At 39.7% G+C, this 20,642-nt stretch overlaps 1 protein-coding gene and 1 long non-coding RNA gene across 4 annotated transcripts; one reads left to right on the top strand and one right to left on the bottom strand.

The window, feature by feature from the left end:
* Positions 1 to 896: 896 nt before the first annotated feature.
* LOC101800966 (inter-alpha-trypsin inhibitor heavy chain 4) lies at positions 897 to 20,114 on the bottom strand. Of its 3 annotated transcripts, none has more exons than XM_072044511.1 (23): positions 19,970 to 20,114; positions 17,810 to 17,970; positions 17,327 to 17,431; positions 16,553 to 16,715; positions 16,339 to 16,449; positions 16,126 to 16,254; positions 14,523 to 14,639; positions 13,772 to 13,940; positions 12,716 to 12,832; positions 11,089 to 11,270; positions 9,902 to 10,084; positions 9,131 to 9,270; positions 8,368 to 8,522; positions 7,818 to 7,850; positions 7,466 to 7,522; positions 6,910 to 6,939; positions 6,193 to 6,246; positions 5,877 to 5,915; positions 5,261 to 5,356; positions 4,356 to 4,530; positions 2,888 to 3,042; positions 1,917 to 2,019; positions 897 to 1,342 (listed from the first exon to the last, which is right to left on the bottom strand). In XM_072044511.1, coding segments are annotated over exons 2-23 (2,391 nt in total). In that variant the 5' UTR covers positions 17,812 to 17,970; positions 19,970 to 20,114; the 3' UTR covers positions 897 to 1,266. The 3 variants fall into 3 exon arrangements, with proteins under 3 accessions (XP_071900612.1, XP_071900611.1, XP_027323114.2); XM_072044510.1 differs by lacking the exon at positions 19,970 to 20,114 and adding an exon at positions 19,625 to 19,758; XM_027467313.3 differs by lacking the exons at positions 7,466 to 7,522; positions 19,970 to 20,114 and adding an exon at positions 19,625 to 19,758.
* On the top strand, positions 14,752 to 16,871 carry LOC140003635 (uncharacterized). Its single transcript, XR_011812594.1, has 2 exons — positions 14,752 to 15,134; positions 15,255 to 16,871. It is a non-coding gene; the product is annotated as an uncharacterized lncRNA (long non-coding RNA).
* Positions 20,115 to 20,642: the final 528 nt, after the last annotated feature.

The following is a 20,642-nucleotide window of genomic DNA, read 5'->3' as shown; positions in this document are numbered from 1 at the left end:
TAATTTGTCCAGCCAAATCTGCAACTCCAAATCTGTGTCTTGAAAGTACAAGCAATTCACATAAACAAATCATAGCATGATATCTAAACTGTTCCTTATTTTTTTTTTTTTTAAAAAAAAAGGCCTACAGTTATATAGTTTATATGGTTTTAGACATTATAGTTTTATAATGTCTTTGGCAAGACATTGCTTCTCTTTTAGTACATTTCTTTAAAATAATAAGCTTTTTCCAGTTATCCATTACTGGCAAGATAGAAAGCAACTTCTGTAAATCTTCTGCAGTGCTGGCACATGTGTTCGTGTGTTCAAATATATGCACTGAAATTCTAAAATATAAATTAACTTTTAATTAAAAGTTATGAAAAAAATAATTGGAAGCTAAACCTCCACATTTCCTTCCATGGGCAAAGGTTTCTGAATATACATTTCCTCTGAAATGTTACCTCTATATGCCACGTGTTGTTTTGAGTTCTTCATTATTTGTAAAACATCATCTGATGTTTGTAGAGTGTTACATGAAACCTTGCCAAAACCCAAGATGCTACATTTCAGGGTTGAAATGCCATCTTTTGCAACAAGTCAGAGGTCTGTTTTGCAATAAGTCAATGTCTGTTTTGCAGACATTTTAAAGCAGACCCTCAGAAACTGCAAGAATTGCTGGAACTAGAGCCATCAGGGTTGCCTTCACCGATCACATTACTATTGCTTTCATTAGTTTTGAACATTACCACAGAACTATGCCCAATGAACCTTAATACACCAAGATTTCTCCCCACCCCCTCCCCCCCATAAAATAACCAATGAGAGAAACGGCAAGCTAATATTGCTTTAGACTTCACCCTTTTTGCAAAACACTCAGTTCAAGAACACCATCATTTGAAACTGGATACCAAGTGTAAATTTTAGAGATTTATTACTGTTTGCATGACAAGTATGTTGGACTGGGTGGTGCCACTGCTTAATTTTATTTAGAAACTTAAGTCCGTCTGTCCATATCAAACTGTGAGCTGATAGTGCCACTTTTATTTAGCTCATTCACATAAATCTTTAACATTATTATAGAGCTTCTTACAATTACAGACAGCCAGAAAGCACATTCTCATCTTGAAAGTATAATTATAATTATTTTGAGGTTAGATATATATAAGACAGTTATTTATATGAACAGGTAATGCTTTAACTGCATTGTTTTGTTGGTGACAGAAAGTATCAAAAATATGTGAAAGAGCATCGTTTGTATTGTTTTCTTTCCCAAAATAGTCTTCTCTAGGAAGTTCCAACTACTGACCAGCAGGAAACAGGATCACTAGTTGACTCAAGCCTGTAATCTTTCTTGTATAGCCTGAAACAAAATCAAGAAAAAAAATGTGATAAAATGCAGGCCCATAATTGACCGTGATCATACCCATGTTTGCAGCTGGTACCAAAAGTGAGAGAGGCAGATCTGGCACACCTGTGCTTTAGCCATGGAGGCAACAGTGATGGGGACACACAGAGACAATGAACAGAGATCATACTCTCACAGCATTTCTTCCCCATCACAGAAACTTGCTACAAGCAAATCATTATTTTTTTTTTTTTCCCCTCATGGTAAATCCAGCTGAGCAAGCACCCTCTCCTAGCCATGAAAATGAGGCAGCAGAACCTAATTTTATTTAGCATTTTCATGCAAACTCAGGGTGTGATTTTCCCTGCCCTGTGAAATAGGAGCCCTGAGCCTTGCAGTATCATTTGACAAGCAACAAATTCTGGTTGTTAGGAAAACATTCAAGAGTAAGTTCCTATTTTTTATACCAAAGAGCTGTATTCTTACACGCAAACAATCCATTAATTTCATTTCTTTGGATCTCTGCTTTTTGCTCATAAACTAAATCTCAAAACATGTGCATTACTCAACCTTATCCCACCTCTCTTACCTGGTAAGTCTGTGCTCAGATCCTGGAACATTTAGAAGTCTTTCATCAGCTCTCTGATTTACTTTGGCATTATTCTCAAGCTGTCCTTTTAAATAAAATTGACCTGAGCAATAGACACAAATTATTTGAAAATAATAGCAAAACATCCAATTATAGTTGTTAACCCAAATGGTAGATATAACAACAGGAAAGCAGGCAGCCATCTGCCTCCAAACCCCCCAAACAATAGGCACATTTGAAGGCTCCCATAATAAATGAATAAAACTCACGTGTTTCAGCTGTGATCTATTATCCCTAACACTCCTCCACAGATTCAGCCTTACTCTGATGTGTTTTCACATTTTGTGTGAGCATGTGGTTATAGAATACGCAGCCTCTCCACTCGTAGTTTTTGACACAACTTCAACTTCAGTCCCATCAGTATTTTGGGGGATAAGTGTTCAGAACCAGCTTGTTTTCATTTCGTAGCCATTGCCAGGAAGAGGCATATTTCCACTATTGTAACCCCAATTATTACCACTTTATGTCCATTATTTATAATCCATTATTTAACATCGAATGATTTTTTTTTTTTTTACACAACACAACACTGTTGAAGTTAAGCCCTCATAGCTAACACACTGGCTGTTATTTTAGTCTTGTTTTTAACATTTTCTAAACACATTTAAGTTTGTACCAGCAGTGAGTAGAAAAGCATTATGTTTTGCTTCAAGGGTAAGACCCTCTTTGGAGGCCTCCCCACTTTATTTGCAGAATAAAGTCTGGATTAGATGTCTGAAAAGAATAAATTTAATGCATAGAAACCCCCCGAATTCCTGCTGCCTCACCTGTCCAATGATTTTCCTGAGAGTTTGTAGGGACCCAAAACAGTAAAATGAATGTAGCTCAAAAAAAAAGCACCATATTTGCATCTTAGGAGCTTATTTGCAAGACCGTTCTTCTTTGCTGTACAGATCCATAATGATACATACCCAGAATTCCAGTGACTTTGTCAGAAAAATGGTCGATATTCAAGAAACACAGCTGAAGGAAATCATTTGGAACCTTTACAAGGAATATTTTTACCGTGACTGTATCAGACAGAGATACTGTTACACTACTTTCCTTTTCAGTAGAGACTCTCAGCCTAGGAAATAAATAATAATGTTATTTCCAAGAAGAATATGAAGACAAAACATATATATGTAAATAACTGACATTATTTTTTTTTTTTTTTTTGCTTTTTGTCTCCTTGCAATTGAATTTTATATGGTCTGCTAGTGGTTATATTAAAATATTAAGCAGCATATATTAAAATATTAATATTATGAGTTATAGTAAAGTATTACAATAGTAAGTTATATTATCATATCTTAAAATATTCAGGTGTTAATATTTTAATATGACTGGTATCTCTTCCATTTCTTATATGCCACTGAACACCTTTCCCATGTCGGGATACAAGCAAATACATCAGCAGAGGAGAATTCTTATTGATTGAACACCTTTTTATCCACAATGGGGAAAAAAACAAAAAACAAACAAAAAAATAGAAAAAAGGATATTTTCCCATCATTTTAATGAGAAAAATGATAGACCATTTAAAATAATTGAATTGATTTAGAGAACAAGACAAATATGTTTTCCCTGGATATGTCCCAAGATATTTCAGATCCTGCCTTTTCTCTAAGCCCTTATATTTTTTATTTTGATTCCTGCAGTTGCAAGGACTCAGATGCTGGTTTGAAGCAGGAGGATCATTTTGCTTTGCAGAAGACAAATTATGTAGGAGCATAAATCCAGCACATTCTTGGCTCTATTCTCTCTCAAAAATAATTGAAAGCAGTTGTTTTAGACCAGTTGTTACTGTCCAGAGGTGCCTATATGGGGGGGAGTACTGTGTGTCCTGCCTGCCCCAGAGCAACAGCAGCTTGCTAATGGAACTGGCTGAATTTAGCTCTTTCCTGTGGTTTTGAAAGCTCCTACACAAAATAGGCAGACAAATGCAGTACGCATTTGAGGTACTCCTTCTCCAGTAGCAGGCATTTGTTAGAGTTACAGACAATTATTCAAACACTTTATGCCTCCCTATAAAAAATGTCTGATGCCCAGATGTGTGTGATTTCTAAAAGTGGGAAAAAAGAAAAACTCCAGTCTGCATGGAACCAAATGAGGTAGAAAAGATACAGTAAACACCAAAAACCTCACTTTGCGGTGTTCACCCCATGCCAGGATGATCACAGTGTGCCTAGTGGCAGCCAGCACAGCAGTGATATTAGGATCATCATGCACCACAGTGGGTGCTTCTCTTTGGAAGGTAAACAGTGAGTTATTCACCAAAAAATGGCATTTGGGAGCATTTATTTGAAGCAAATGGCATGTGTGAACATGAACAACTCGCTTATGAGAGATGTGATTCAAATTGCCAGGACTGGGAAAGGACAGAATGACATTTCTTACCCCTGGACAGCAGAGGTTGCTGACTCTGTCCACGACAGCCGAATGTTCTTGTTGTCATGGCTTAAGACAATCTCATCCACAGAGACATTGATTTGCACGGCAGGATTCACATAGGTAATTTCAAACTGCACAAACTGATTTATTTTGTCCCCATGTTTCCCAGTCACAGAAAGTCCTTTAAAAACATTGGCAGAGAGCTGTCAAGTGACCTCACTTATAAGGTACGGGTGACTTTAACAAAACTGCTTCAGCTTTGTTGCACTTATGGTTCTCAGATCTGTTTTTGGGAGGCTCAGCACCTCCAGATTTCAGACCACATGCCCCAAGGCTGTAGTAGAGTCTGCATCTAGCCCCACATTGCTCCTCCTCCCTTAGAGGTGCTCCTTAACCACAGCAGCTGGCAACCAGCACTCAAGACCACTTCTCTGGGTATAGGACCATGAAAATGATGCAGCGCTTTAAGAGAGTGCATCTTTCTGGGAGATGTAGGGGTCATGGGGTTTAAGATCTCTGCATCCTCAGAAACTTCCAGGGGCTGGAGACAAACCTCACAGTAATGCATGTGACACCAGGAAGAGGCCTGAAACCACATTTAAAAGAAGTGCCTTCAACCAGTGAAGATTAATGTTGCCTGAGTGAAAGGAAAAATTAATCACTGCCTCTCCAGTCACTGCAAGGTGGCAGGATGCAGCATGGCCCTTCATGAAATACAGGTGTTCCTAAAGACACTGGCTGCTCTGAAGTGTTTCTCCTTTTTTCTCGATATTAGGGGTTGATTCCCTTGATGCAAGAGGAAGTTGTCATGGGCATGGAGAAGACATGGCCACAGATGCAAATCCCACAAGTCCTGTGTTTCTCCTGGATCGAGGTCAGTTCCCACCCCATGAGGGATCTGGCTCACTCACCTTGCTCTGGATCTGAGAGCAGGAGGACAGAAGGCTCTGCTTGCCCATCAGTATTTTCTTTGGGTAATTGCGAGACAAGTGCTGGATGTTCTTTTGCTGAAAAGAAGAACAATGTTAGCACAAGACAAAAAATCTAGCCTATGCCTTTCAGGCACGTACAGCAAAATAATTCATTCTTGTTGTATCTAAAATACTAGTCACAGCTTTTACAGAATAGGAAACTGAAATCAACACAGTAATTACTATTGAAAGTCACACCCAGACTATTGAAAGTCACACCCAGACACAGCAACTTGATATAGATGAAAACAGTAGATTTTCAAATTTGGAGTCTATTAAGGACAATGATCCCTCAAAAAAGCTGTGACTAAAGGTCTTTTACACCACAATTCTGTTCTTGTTTGTATCATCAAGCCAGAAAGGCTTTCTTGTTGGATACAGGGATACTTTATGCTTCTGTGGAAAGAATCAGCCAAGGAAGAGTTAAAGAGTTTTCTTATAGCAATTGATACAGTCAGAAAAACAAAGCAAAACAAAACAAAACATTAACCCATGAAAAACTGTATGTTACAGTTATATTAATTATTAAAATGGGACTGCTCTGGGTATTACTTACTATGAGCTGCCGGTCTCACTTGTTTGCTTAGCCTGCCAACTGAAATACTTAAAATTAGCAAGAACAGTTTAAAGAAACAGTTTTTCTCTAGCTCAGCTAATTAACCAGGCAGAACAGCAAGGTAGAAGCCTTTTTGGCAGAGAATGATCCTACAGAGCACCTTGCTTAAACCAAGATGCCCCAACGGGAACAAAAAGCACAGCATTCATTGCTAATTGCTTTTATGCTCTGCCTTGCTGCTGGGCCATGCCTGGTGAACCCCCACTGCACTCCCAGAGCACCCACCCCGCTCCTCTCGCGTGCAACTGAAAACAACCTGATGGAAGCAGCTTCTTATTACTGCCAGACTGGAGCTCAGAGTGCCATCGACCTGAAAGAAAAGGTTTTCCAATGACTCCTTGGCTTGGGGTGGTGCCCTTCATCTCCCTCCCTACTTCTGAAACAGTGAATTCTTCCTGCTGGCTACCCACTGACTTTTTTGCATACACATGGAGACAACACAGTGGGCATTGTCCCGTCCTCTCTGCGTTTACAGGGACCCTCACAGAGCAGCTGTCTCTGCAGTGCCCAGCATCTGCTCTTTGCAGGACGTGTATTGTTAGCATGTAGATGGCAGTGCCCATGTTAGCTTTGCCCAGCAAACCCCATGTCTATGGATTTATTTTTTTTAAACCAAGCCACACTTCCTTCAGCTTACTAACATGTGCTGTTTGAGAACTTTCACCTGTATCTTCAAGAGGTTTAAATATGGTTTTCTGAAAAAGTACCAAGATTGTTTTCAAGATTTTATAGTTCATTGTAAAATATCTGTGGACTGAAATATATGCAAATATATATATATACACACACACACATATACACACTATATACATAGTATTCCAAGCAGACATCCACAATCAAAACACATTCGATAATGTAATGTTGCATATGAAATGAAGTTTATAATCTTTTTCTTAATTAAAAACAAACAAACAAACAAAAAAAACAAGCAAACAAACAAACATACAAACAAAAAACATAGAGGAGAACTTACCAGGAAGTGGTATGGCCATTCTATAAGCATCTGAAGAAATAAAAAAAAAAAAAAGTACCCATATTCCCATATTTCATTCATGATTGTATTACACATCTTACAAAGCATTTCAGAAATCAAACATGTAATTCTCTAGCTTCATCTGTCTCCTTTTCCCAAAGCAAATTATCTGTAGTAACAAAGTCCGCAGAACATGGGCACTGATCCCTACAAAATTATCCCAGTCAAGCAATGGAAACAGACCAAAAACTCCTTTGAGGGAAGGGCAGCACAGAGTTCCATGTGTTGGTCCCCTTTGTGATGCAGTTTAATGAGCTTGCTGTTCTTAAACTCCCTGGTACCTCTTTGAAACATGCATCCTTCAGAGAATGGGGCAGTGTTTTAATTCCTTTAATGCATTTCCCTGAAAGAACTAGAGGAAAAGGAGGACTCTACCTATAAAAGCATTGCTATTATGATGTGTTATCAATCCCATAATCCCAACTATGATAATGCTAGAAGTTTTACATTATTATTCAAGTAACTTCATTATTTCCGAAAAGAGAAAAAAAGATACCTAAATTATTCTTGTGAGTCTTTCCAAAATATCTGGAGCTTAATTTTTTGACAGATGCTTCACATATGGTAGGAAGAAGCAGAAAACATCATTAGCATTGTTCACTTGAAGAACTGCTTCTCCTTGAGTCAAGACAATTTTGGCCTTTGAGACATTCTGACTAGAAGATTTTCTCCCTTGGATCAGGTTATCCACCCAAGCCCTGGACGGAGCTTGCCAGTCATTGCTTACACGGTCTCCACATATTTTTCCCAATCTCAGATACTCCCCTTTATGGAACAAGTACTGTGACCTATTTTTGTCTTTAGAGACTACTACGGAAACATGCACTGGAAAAGCAGAAAGCATTTACCTCCTACTGGAAAGCTGCTGGGCTTCTCATTGTCTAACACAAGGAAGAGAGACAGATTAGTGTCATACAGTCAACAGTAAATTATGTTATCCATGTGCAAAACAGAAAACTGGGAGAAGTGGGTGTTGGAGCTGCAGGTGAAGAGATTTTATTTTTGTTGAAAGAAGGGTAGATGTAGCACACGCAATATTCCTAGAGTTAGCTTGCTTTCCTCCTCTGCATTCATTTTCCCACTTTATTGCCCCAGGCAAAAGCTTAGAATATCCTTTCCAATGGCAGGGAATGCTGTGTAATAACTGTTAAATTACTTCTAATTTATATTTCAACAAATTATTTCCTATTTCAATAGTGGTGTCTCTTTCACTACGACGCTTTTTTAGGAAAAGTCCTCCATGTCTAATTTCTAAAGGAGGCCAATCCTTAAACTCCTGTCTTCATTGCGGCATATTACCCTGCCACACCCCTACAGAATGAAACTGTGTTGGGGGGTCCACAGTAAATCATCATCAACAACCACACATTCCCAGGGGACTGTTTAACACCCATTTACCAGCTTCAGTGGGTTTGTTTGCTAGCTCGGCTTGCTGCTGGCCAGTGGGTTTGGTGACCACCATGGAAGTGAGGGGTGTAACAAAGCCATACTGCAGAGACAGCTCCAAGGCTCGTGCCTCCAAGGCTTTCTGATGCTCTTCTTGGGCTGAAATACTAAAGTCTGTGTTAATGATGAAGAAATCACATACAAAGTCTATGAGCAGGAGGTCCATAGATTTGTATTCATATTAGCTATGTCTTAAATATTTTTTATGTTCAAATGGTGAGTAATCCTATTGAGATAACTCACCTATTACTTGCTTGAGATTATGGAGATGCTTAGCTGTTTAAAACACTGGAGTCTATATATGTTTCAGATGGATTAAAAATAGTAAATACTTGATCTATGAAATGTCTTACAGACACAATTACTGTTCTCTTTACTAGCTATTTTCTTTCCTTTATCTATAGACAGTATTGCTGGATGCAATACTCAATGCAATCCATACAATTAAAATACATTTCATAGTAATATAAACTATTCTTTGTTTTCATATATACACGTATTTGACGATACAATCCTATAATAAGCTGAAAAGCATCTCACATTCCTCATGCACTAATGTGGTATTCTTCTAGTATATTATATTTTTTATTATTATATCCAGAAATATTTGTTTTGCTGTGCTTTCCCATTGTATATTTTGCGAATAAGGAATTTGCAGAGTGCTTAAAGAAGTTAAAAGTTTGTAATACAATACAAAACATTGAAAATAGCTTACGATTTTTCTAGAAGTTGTTGAATGGTTAAGTAAGCCCACAGTCTCTCGATGAAATTTCCAAAGATGTAACTTCTACTTTGAAATACTTGTTCCTTCTCTTTGACATTTGCTTCTTCTTTAAGAGTCAAGTCACTAGTATGCTGCAGTGGGAGAAAACTGACCATCAGAACAGCTCCAGACTTCTTTTACAGTCACCTTATTAGACTTAAAAGAGCATTATTCAGGACTCAAGTGCCTTTTTATTCCTCAAAATGTTTTCAGCAAGCTGTTTTCCCTTTGGAAATAGCAACCCCAAGCCACCAAAGCAGCACATATTTTGGATATACATTTTTGGACTTAAAGTTTGAAAGAAGGAGTTATGAAATGGCTCGATTTGAAAATTTTGGAAATTAAAAATGTATGTTTCCTTCTCCATTCTAAAAACTCAAGCAATTTTCCTAAAGAAAACAAACAAACAAAAACAAAACAACAACAACAACAAAAAACATGTTTGAAAGGCCAAAATATATGGTTTGGAAAGGATTAAATTATTGTTTGCTTATTTGTGGATCTTCTTCCCCCCTCCTCCCCACTCTTTTTTTCCCTTCTTCTTTAGTAGCAGATTTAGGAGAGGAAAAGTCTTTTAATTCTCCTAGAATGGAAAAAACAGCTATATGTCCAAATGTAAAGAACATATATTGGACACAAAAGACTTCTTGAAGTCTCCTACTGCACTATAAAAGACAGCATGGAGACAATACATTTTTCATGGTTACCAAGCTCAACACTTACTGACTGGGCTTTAATTTCCACTGGCAAAAGATCGAGCTCATTGCTAATTTTTCCAGACACTACGATTTCAGATCCCTCAAAAAACAGCTTGAAATTGTTCTTGGTTAACCCCTCAACAGCATTGTCTGGATACTGCATTTCAATTTTCATTAGTATTGGAGTAGCCACCTCTTGGTAAAAGCCCTAAAGAAAAACACAAAGAAAGAAAGAACAAATGAAGGCAAAATTAAGCAAAGAAATCTAAATTAGTTTTGAAAATCTAAATAAGATTAAAAAAACTTATTAATAAAAAATTAATAGATAGATATTTAGATATTCAAAACTTATTAATAAATAAACTCCTTAAAAACTCCTTAAAAAGAAGGGAGGAAAGCTTTTTCTTTCAATAGAGGTGGGTAGCAGCTGCTTGTGTGAGACAGCTGTAAACCTTGAAATAAGAGTATTTTTTCTCCATGTTCTGCACACTTTCTTCAGTCAGGCTGGCGATACCACAGAAGTTGTATTTCCCATGGCAAGTCAAGTACCCAAGCAGCTTCCCTGTTATCACAGTCCCATCCAATTAAATGTCTTCTCTCTCTTTTTTTTTTTTTTTTTTTTAAATTGACTAATCCCGAGGTTTTACCTCTCCCTTTTTTCTTCACTGGATGGGGCAGGCATTTGGTGAATCGTTGTGCTCTGTGCATCCAGCAAAAATGGGCAGAAATGAGCTACCCAAAAGAGAACAGCCCTAGAGAACATCCCATCTCCAAATGGGCAGGAACATCCCAAGCAGGTGGTGCTGCAGGGATCAGTTTGCCAAGAGGTGCCTCAAGCTACCTGCTGCCTTCTGGGAAACTGTGACAAACAGCACCCACTAGCACTTCGAGTGTTTTGAAATTGGACCCAAGAACCAAAGTTTTGTCACAATCACTTCCACTGGACATTTTGTCTATTTGTAGAGATGAAAAAACTGAATTTTCAGGTTTGTCCAAATGCTAGCTAATTTGGGGAAGGCATCAATGTTGAGTCACAATTAGAGTGCAAACCCTCAGATACCCCCAAACTGATATTGTCTTCCTCCTTCCCCAAGATTAGCAGATAAACTCAAAAACAATTTCTTGTCTCAGAAGATCTGGGGTTTTGCTGTCAGGGCTAGACAGGAGCCATAGCTTACAGATGGCTTTTCTGGCATATTCCTTAGTCCTCACCTGGAGCTGCAAGGCTGCATCAGAATTTTCATATATTCGACGTGCAATTCCCCCATTGCTTAGGGCCATTTTCTCCAGGAAATTGTAGCTGACATCAAACCCAAAACCAAGGCAGAAGAGGGCATATTTCCCATTGACAGCTTTCTGTATGTTTTCTTGAATGACTTCCACTTTACTCTCACCTGTGATTGAACAAAAGCATACCCGTGATTTTTATTTTTTAAGAGTACAAAAAGATAGCAGGGGATTTAAAGGAAATCTTGTCTCTTAACAAGAATTTGGAATAAAATATTAGGTATATGGACAATATTCAGTCAATTGAATTAGATATGGAAACACCACTCTGGATTTTGAGTGCCGGAATCTGATTCTCCCACTTAATGATTCTAATTACTTCAACTCACATTGTTACAGCTAAGTGCAAAATGCTTAACAAGATTACAGGGACCAAAGAGGTGTTCAGACTGTAAGGGACAGACAGGCATAATTATGAATTAACATCACAAAGGATGGAAACATTTGATCTTAAGTGGGAAGACAAGTACCATCCACAAAAAAATTCTGCCTGAATTCGGAGGGTAACAGATTGGTTAATGGTGTAATTCAGAAAAATTGCAAAGTAACACAGCCATGCTTCTCTCTCGGGCACTACGTGTGACACCATCATCTTATCCCATTCAAAGAGCCACTGATGACCCTGTATGCTGAGCATCTTTGCCCATCTTTTCAGGCAGAAACCATAACTGCATGTAGGAATGTTGTGGGAGCAGCTCAGCTATTCCCTTTCAGCCTGCTTTCCCAAGGAAAATTGAGGTGTATGCAGTAACATTGCCTGTATCTGCATGGCACTCAACTGCCATCTGATTTCTGGCAAACTTGTGGAACTACAAAGATATCTGGGACTCACCATGGCCCTGCTCAGCAGGCAGCACCTTGCACCAAGTTTAATTTAAAAACAAAAACTACAAAAAAAAAAAAAAAAAAAACAACACCCAAAACAAACAGAAGACCAACAAATGAAGTACAAACAAACAAAAATCCAAAGCAGCATAGATCATTCAGTCTGGAAGACAGACTGATCTCATTAGAGAGCTTACAGTTGAGATTATATTACTGCCCTGGGAGGGATGCTGGTGCCACAAAGAAGTTAGACAAGCTACAAGCTCCTCTGATTCAGCACTAGTGATGTTTGTGCTGTTGCAATGGGAGTTAATGTTTAATTAACCAAATATTTCTCTCTTGTTCCCCCTGGCTTGATATGTCACAGCTGACTAATAGTTAAGAGCTAGCCACAGAAGAGAACACTAAAAAATAGGCACCTTGAAAATATCTCAAGATTGAGGCAAGGAGAGCAAAGAACTATAAATGATACTTCTCAAAGAGAACTGTACATAGTATAAGCAAGATTTCCACCTTTCGGCTCTAAGTATTTTACTTCAATTTTTCAGCCATGCCTGGATACCTCCAAAATTTCCCCCAAGTTTATAAACTGAGGAGCCAATCCTCTCCCCAGCACAGCCTGCTTATAGCTTGTGTTTTTGAAGGGCTTGCTATGTCTAACAACAACTGGGATGCAATTGTGAAAGTTAAAAAGTCATGGAGAGGACTGAGGCTGGGATTTCCTTACCGGATGTGGGCTGACCATCTGTCAGCAAAATAATCATGGAGACACTCCTCTCCGGCAGCCTTTCAGCTTTATCCAGCACACTCACAGCAGTCAGCAGGGCATGGTTGATATCTGTGCCTGCAATGAGAAAGCAGGCATCACTCACCTGGAAAGGAAAATCAGTCGAAGAAATCAGTGCATTTCATCCGCAGAGGCCCCACAAAGTTGATTAAAGTTTTCTGCAGGAAGCAATCCTTCAGAGAGGTGAGGATTTAGGGGTTTAGCCTTCTGGTTTAATTACAGTATATTATATTGCAATGGCAATGCTGGAGCAATCTTTTGGGAGCCTTCTCCACACATATGTCAAGGGAAATACAAACGTGTCTAGAACCATAAAAAGTGCTTAAATAAGTAAACCATCATCTGTTAACCCATGTTGAAGAAATGTCTCCTAGGTTCATGCAAGAAGCTGAAGAAAAGAGCTCTAGGCACAGGTGACCTTTACCAGTGCTAGCTCCTGGGATGAGAAAATCTACATTAATACTTACAGTGTAAAATTAATGAGAGAAAAAGCTTTCTAGATCTTCCTGAAAATGAATAATGAAAATAAAGTACACTGTGTGGTGTAGCAATTGAAATGCATCTTGCCTTTTTTGTCTACTTTGTTTCTTTAGTATAACTTGGCGTAATGTGTACAGAAAGAGCCATAGTAGTATGACCTTGTTATTTTACAGGGGGACCTTGATATTAAAAAATAAAATAAAATAAAAAATACTGTAAATTGTTGTGAAATGTTTGAGTGAATTTTCATTTTCCTGCAGAAAAAAAAAATGTTCTGTTGTAAATCTCTGTCATAAAAAATTTAAAACAAAACTTCCTCGCTTATATAGTTCATAGATGTGACATAACCAACCCTCTGTATATCCATACCATCAGGTAGCCACCAATCAGTCTTCTGCCACAATCAGCTTTCCTATCCCACTCATCATTCATAAGTAATGCTTTTTTTCTAAGTGCTATTTTGTACACTGTTGGGTGTGTGTTTGTGGTCACAGGTGTCTAGCTGGTGCCTGGTACCTCCTCTGGCAGTAATAGTTCGCACAAATCCTGCAGCGCTCGCCACGTTCTCCGCAGTGGCTTGCAGCAAAGCACTCTTCCACTCTACCACTTTGTTGTTAAATGTGATGCAGCTGAAATGATCTTCAGGGCGGAGGTCTTGCAGAATCTTCAAGAGAGCTTCCCTTGTCTGTTCCAAGGAGAAAACAACCACTTTGAATACTTCTACTTTGATAACAAAATTGGGTGTGAATTTGCAACACAATAAGGAGATTTATTATTGGCAGCATACAAGGTGCAGCCCCGTGCCTTTGTTTTGACCTAACAGCATTTTTCAGCTGAGACCATCAGAAATGACTAATTCTCCTGACTTACAAACACACAAAAAACATTCCCAAGATGGCTATAGAGGACTATTCTGCTCTCCAGCAAATCTATGCACACAGTTTTCCACAAAGGAAAAATGAATAAATTAATTCTTTAAACTTCATTGAAGAACAAAATTATCAGTGAAATACTTGGCAAAGATGGAAGCAGGCAAAGTGCTCTCTGCCCCAAGATATGATAGCCATGAAAACAGCCTTAACAGGCATGAGTTGCACTTTAACAGCCTTCGTCTGTGCATATATATTTCCAAGTACTTATGTATTTATGAAAATTTTGCTGTGTACAAAACCACCATGTGTTTCAAAAGGAAAATTCAAAGTTACTTCCTTGAAAGGCTGGTGTCTGTCCCTGATACAAGCAGAGGTCAGTATCTCAAATAAGTTACCTGCTCAATTTTTCTGCCTGCCATAGAGCCACTTCGGTCTATAACAAAGATGACATTTTTGGGAAACACTGGCATTTCCTGGGGTGCAAAGTAATGCACGAAATACCCATTGAAAATCTGAAATACCAAAGGTAAAAACATGCATAAAATTATACATAACCAAATAAATATTGCAACTTAATAAGAAAACATTGCCTCTTAATATTCTGGCATGGCAAGAAGAGGGGTCCACGGTCAGCATTTTATTCTTCTAAAATAAATAAATAAATAAATAAAAATATATATATATACAAAGGAACTACTAAAATATATATATATATACAAATATATTTTAATGATCCTATTTTGTGCCAATGGACAAGGTGTTTTTTTAAATTATCACATTAAATATAAGAGGTCTGTGTCACTCCAAATTTTAACCCAACTCACTTATCCCAAGACCACCACTTCAGGGCATACCCACAGCTGTCATGTAGTTGAGGTAATTTGGTATTAAGGAAAAGCAATTTGGTAATAAAAGTGAGTGGAAGTGAAAGGTGTCCCAGAGCAAAGATGCATAGATGCATATTTCAGGTTACTGCATGGTTTCAGCACTGGTGATGGATGCTGCTGGTAAGAGAGTTGGGGAATATCTACTACTAATCCCTTTTTACCATGTTTTGAATCTACCTCAACAGCATATGAACAGGTTAAAATGGAAGAAAGTCACTGAATAATATATATTTTTTTCAGCTTAACATCAGTTTAATCTTTTGAATGAGATGACAGACAGACCCTCTAATGGATGCAGCAGCGATTCTGGCAAACGTGCAAAGCGATTTTAACGAGAAGGGTTTGTGGTGGAGGCTGCAAATGGAGCGAGACAGATTATCCACCTGACCACAGAAACCACTTGACTAAAACAGCTGCTATATAATCAAAAGTAATATTTAATTATTTTCTACATTTCAAGTTTTTTTCATGTTATATAAACTGTATGTATCACTGTATATTACGTTACCTCCATATTCTCACCTGCACGCACAGCTCTGCTCAATGACTGTGACTGCCAGCTTTCTGCACATTCATGTGCACTTCATCAGTGAAATAATATGGAAAGCAATGTACTGTATTTCTTAGGATACGCATTGGTCCATACGTATTTTTAAGTTCCTACTCTCTTTAGCTCAGTTGTCACAAAAAATAAAACTAAGCAGTCATTTTAATAGTTGTATAAATCACATTCCTCTGAACTTCATTTACAAGAAGCTGCAAATCATATGATCTTTTGATCAATTATCAGTTGTAAATAAATACATAAAAGAGAAGGAGAAAGAGAGAATGCAAAGAGACATACATACAATGTGAATATATATTTGGTATTGAAACAGAATTTGAGTTGACTGCTTTTTCACGGCTGATCCATTCCTGCAGTGTGTTCAGTGTCCCTATGGGTTTGCTTAACATCACCATCAGTTCCTGCTGCCTCTGTGTTAATGGAAATAGCTTTCCTATTACTGTTAGTGTTTCAAAGTATATGTTGCTGTTTTGCTGATTGCACTTCACATTCAGACCTATCTATCATCGGAAAGGATTTTTATTTTTATTTCTATTTCATTTTTACCTGTATATCACCTGCAGTGGCAACTTGCTTAACATCGTAACGCACAAGGAAATCACCGTTGAGGAGGGTTTCATCAAGTTCGGGATTTACCTTCTGTTGATCCACAGTCGGCTTAAATAAAATATGAGCCTGAAAAGCAATCAAAAGAAAAGATTTAAAGTAACGTAACTTACAGCTGCCCCCGGCATTAATGTTTGACAGCTGCTGCCCTACCTTGGTTTCATTCTGCACTTTTGTGAGTGCCTCATTTAACTCGTTTGTCATGAAGGTGCTGTCTGTCTCCAAGAAGCGTATGCCCTGGGGCTCAAAGATGTGCACATCAATCTGAGAGTGGAGAACAAGCCTTCATCATTGCCATGGAGGAAACCCTGCCAAACACCAAATTCACAGGGATGCTCCTAGCCCAGCCCTCTCTGAGGCAGCTCACCTGGAAGTGCTTAACCAGCTGCTGGGGTCTGACCTTGATCAGCACCTCGAACAGCCCCAGCTGCCGCTTCAGCAGCTCCTCGTACGCCAGCTCAAAAGTGACTTTGCTGGCAGCCGCAATGCTGACAGAAACGTGGAACTGCTCCAGTTTCCTGCCTGTGATTCTGGGGAGGAAAGCAAAGCTTTGCATGCAGCGGGCAAAGTTCATGAAGCGTGCTAAAAATGGCCATATGGAATAAGTAAATTAAAAACTATCAGTTTGTCTCATTGGTCATAGAGAAGATGTCTTATATTTCAGGTATATACAGTGCTTTCATGTGCCACAGGGGCTGCATATGCAAGCTAAAAAACAGAGCAGAAATCTCTCTGTGCCTCAGACTGGGTTTGGGCAGAACTGGGACTGCATGCATGGGAAGCACAAGTTAACTATATCCCTAATGCATGACATCTGCTCCAGTGCCATGGCCATTGCACTTGAGGGGAAGCAGACACAGTGGGCGAGCATCAGCTCAACCCAGCAAGGTGCTCCTGTGTGACAGCAAGTCCCAGGGCAACACAAAACAGTGACACCTCTCGCTCCCGCCTGTTGCAAGTTCAGATATAAATCATATAATATGTGTGTTTATATAAACAGTCCCTCCCAGTGAGAACCCAAAGCTGCTTTTCTATTTGTCCTCCCTGAGTGATGGCTGGCTGCAGGACTTCACCTGCCCCTCAGCTAAGCGAGAAGCCAGGGATGAGCGCTGAAGCATCCTTCCTCAGAACAGCAACGTACTTCACCAGGCCAGCGCTCTGTCCCTGTGAGACTGCTGTATCATATTCCTTTTGCGCAGACGCTTTCTCCTTTATTATTCCTGGGTATAATTTGCCATCGATGGACCTGTAAGTTTTCAATAAAAAATCATTAATATTAGAGGGAATACGCTGGGGAAGAAAGAGGACCACCATGCATTGTGTCCCTCAGCTGTTAGCTCCCACATCCCTCCCCATCCGTGAGGACACCAAGAGTCACCACCAAAACACAGCCCTCCTCCTCAGAGCCTCAGAGGGCTGGGGCAGCATAACCACTGCCACTGAGCACATTTGTCACCTTCTTTCTACTTGGCCACCTACTTTTTTTTGCCCCCCAACATTTATTCAGGGCATTCCTGAGCTTGGCTCTCTGTCTGTTGTGCTTAGCACCTCCTAACAAGATGGGTGAACCCCACTAAGCCCCCAGAGCTGCCTCCTTAACACCGCAGGTAAGAGCTGGTCCTACATGGAGAAGTTGGTGATAAAGGCTGTCTTGGGTAGCTCCACTTCAAAGGTCGCCTCACGAGACTCATTAGCTCGGTTGATGATTTTGCTGGTGATGACGGTGTGAGCAAATCGTGATGTGACTCTGCAGTTCACACGGAGGCTGTAGATTTCAATAGCATGCTAGAAAAACAAAACAAAACAGAAAACAAACAAAAAAACCATGCTGAACAGAAACAGCTCCAAAAGTTTGTTTGTTTGCTTTTCTGCCAGACAGCCCTTACCTGGGTGATGTTACTGGAAAAGTTCAATGAAATAATTAACTGTTGCTGTGTTTCTCTAATGCATCTCCTAAGATTAACCTCAAAAAAAAAAACCCACATGCCTCTTCAAGTGCTTGACCATGGAAGGAGACCCTCTAACTTTTTACATGGTGATTTGTTTGCTCTCTGAGCTGTTGACTTTGCTGCATGTTTTCCATCCCAGTGCCTTGTGGTGGCAGAAGCTAACTGAGCAGGTCTGAACCCCGCGAGGGCCCCTGCCCTGTGTTGTTTGCACAAGCAGAGATGCCCTTTGAGCGCTCATCTTCTGCTGGTTTGGTGCTTCCAGGGGCTGGGGGGAGATGGACACCACGCCGGAGTCACCTGGGAACACCTCACGGAGCAGCTGGATGGGGATGCGCCTGGAGCACCTCCTTGTGCCACTGCAAGCAACCTCCTGCACGTGGGATTTCTGCTCCAAAGGCAGCGAGGCCCTGCCCTAAGCAGGTCCTGTGTTTTGGCAGCAACAGTAAAGAGGATTGATCTGGATATCAACAGCCCAATAGCTTATTAAAACAAAAAACCTCAGTATCAAAGCAGATTACCACACTTCTATTTTTACTGTCCCAGTGTCACAAATCTTCTGAATAGCTAATTGATCTTTAATTATTTTAATCATTCATCTCCTGTGCTCCCCAACTAACAGCATCCACTTAAGGAGTGCTGACCTCTTCTTAATTATGGCACTGGCCTAAATTCAGAAGTTTAATCACGTTAAACTCAATACAAGGGTGACCACAGACAGTGCCGCAGCCAGCCGTACAGGTAACAGAGAGCTGTTCCTTTTTTCATTGTACACTGGCAGAGCAGGCTCCATCTCCTGATGCCTGCTGACACCACAGAATAAAAAAGAAAAATATTCGCCAAGAGACCAATTTCCCAATCCTGGCAGTTCAGGTGCCTCTCCCTGCCTGTGCTGGGGTCTGTCCTTCCTGGGGACACCTCTGCATTTTGGTTGTATTTCACACTGCTCTCAATAGGCACTATGGAAATAAAATCCTTCAGCTAGAAGGCTCCCTCCATTTCTTTACTTTCTAATCTGAGACTGCAGCCACACGTACCCTGAGGTGTTCCAAAACCTAGTTTGCTGTTCCGTAAGGTACAAATACCTGCCTCTGCTCTCTTCCATCCCATATTAAACACCATCAGAAACCATCTGGCACCGCAACAGTCCATGGCCAGCGGTCAGTCCTGCTGTAACTCCTCTGTGTCAAGATCCAAACCTCACCCGGTGTTCAAGGGAGACCCATCAATCCCTCAGCTGGGTATTTTCCAGCAGAGGGAAAGAGAGTGATCAGACATCTGCAAATTTCCACCTCCATCCTTATACAGTAGCAGCCCAGAGAAATACAGAGAGGCCTTAAAAGGACCCAAAGTTCTCAAATCACAGCATAACACACCCGATGCTATACGAGTGCATCTGTGCATCACCTGGTTGCAGCGATACCACCAGATCACAAAATGAGCAAACAACAAATTGTTAAGCAGAGAAAGAGAGAGAGAAAGAGAGCAAATACCTTTTGAGTAATAGTTTCTGTTAATACTACAAGTGAGGAAAAGACCATCAATGCGAGCAACGTTCTCTCTTCCATTTTGGAAAGACCAGATTTTCAAATGAAAACTCAGTTTATCTTAATCAGTTAATGAGTAACTTGTATGTGAGGATATTGTGTAGACTTTGAAGAGACACAGAAACATAATATTTACACGTTAAACATACGTAAAACTTGGACTCAGTTAAAGCTTATTTTTTCCAACAGATCTTTGCTGTTAAATGTGAAATGATACATGGATCTCTATCATGCCCAGCAGTCACTTGGGGAAATAAATTTAAAAAAAAAAAAAGGAACAATTGATATTACCTAAAGCACTTCAGAGATTTGGAGGCTGATGAAACATGTGACATCCATGTGAGACTTTGTAGCTGGTGACTTCTCCAAGCCTTGTACCGTCTTGCCCAACCGGCCCATTGGAGGTGCTGAGTAGTTCTCTTGAAACACCCTTTTTGCTGTCTCTTAACCAGCCAGAAGCCTTGCTTGACAAATAGCAATGACAATCATTTGTTTTTTCAGCTAAGCAGTGACAAAAGGTAATCAGACCTTGCCTGGACTCCCCGGAGAGGTTCTAAAACCGTGTAATGTATGTAAGTGTACAAAGCAGCCATGAACTTTTCAAAAATCTGAGCAGCAACAGCTGTGCGCAGGAGTGCATCTGGCCTCAGCCCTAACACAGCTGCAGTGCATCCACCACGGATTCTGCAAAGTTGCCTTGCACCTGTGCATCCAGCAGGGCTATTTAAACAAAAGTTTAGTGCTAGGAGAGCTCTGCACCTGAATTTACCTGTAAATTGAGTGGAATGACTGTTTTTACCTCTTATTTTATAATATTTTTATCTAAGTGGGCTATCAAGCAGTTCTTTTGAAGTTTTTGTTGGTTCATGGTTGGTTTGTTGCCCTGGAAAAATAAATTCTGTCCGCATTTTTATATGTAAATACTCATGGATAACATTGTACTAACAAAATCCCTAAAATATCT

This window comes from Anas platyrhynchos, chromosome 13 (genome assembly GCF_047663525.1).
Source record: "Anas platyrhynchos isolate ZD024472 breed Pekin duck chromosome 13, IASCAAS_PekinDuck_T2T, whole genome shotgun sequence".
Classification (NCBI taxonomy): domain Eukaryota; kingdom Metazoa; phylum Chordata; class Aves; order Anseriformes; family Anatidae; genus Anas; species Anas platyrhynchos.
Note: the sequence above shows the minus strand (reverse complement) of the source record. Positions and strands in the feature narration are given on the sequence as shown.

What these genes read in the sequence shown, in the direction of transcription:
- LOC101800966 (XM_072044510.1), bottom strand. Translation starts at nt 19,699, where the DNA reads ATGGAAGAGAGAACGTTGCTCGCATTGATGGTCTTTTCCTCACTTGTA. An exon ending in CAAAGTCACTGGAATTCTGG is followed by an intron (nt 2,020 to 2,887) that starts GTATGTATCATT and finishes TCTATTGCTCAG; the next exon opens with GTCAATTTTATTTAAAAGGA. An exon ending in TCTGAGCACAGACTTACCAG is followed by an intron (nt 1,343 to 1,916) that starts GTAAGAGAGGTG and finishes ATTTTGTTTCAG; the next exon opens with GCTATACAAGAAAGATTACA.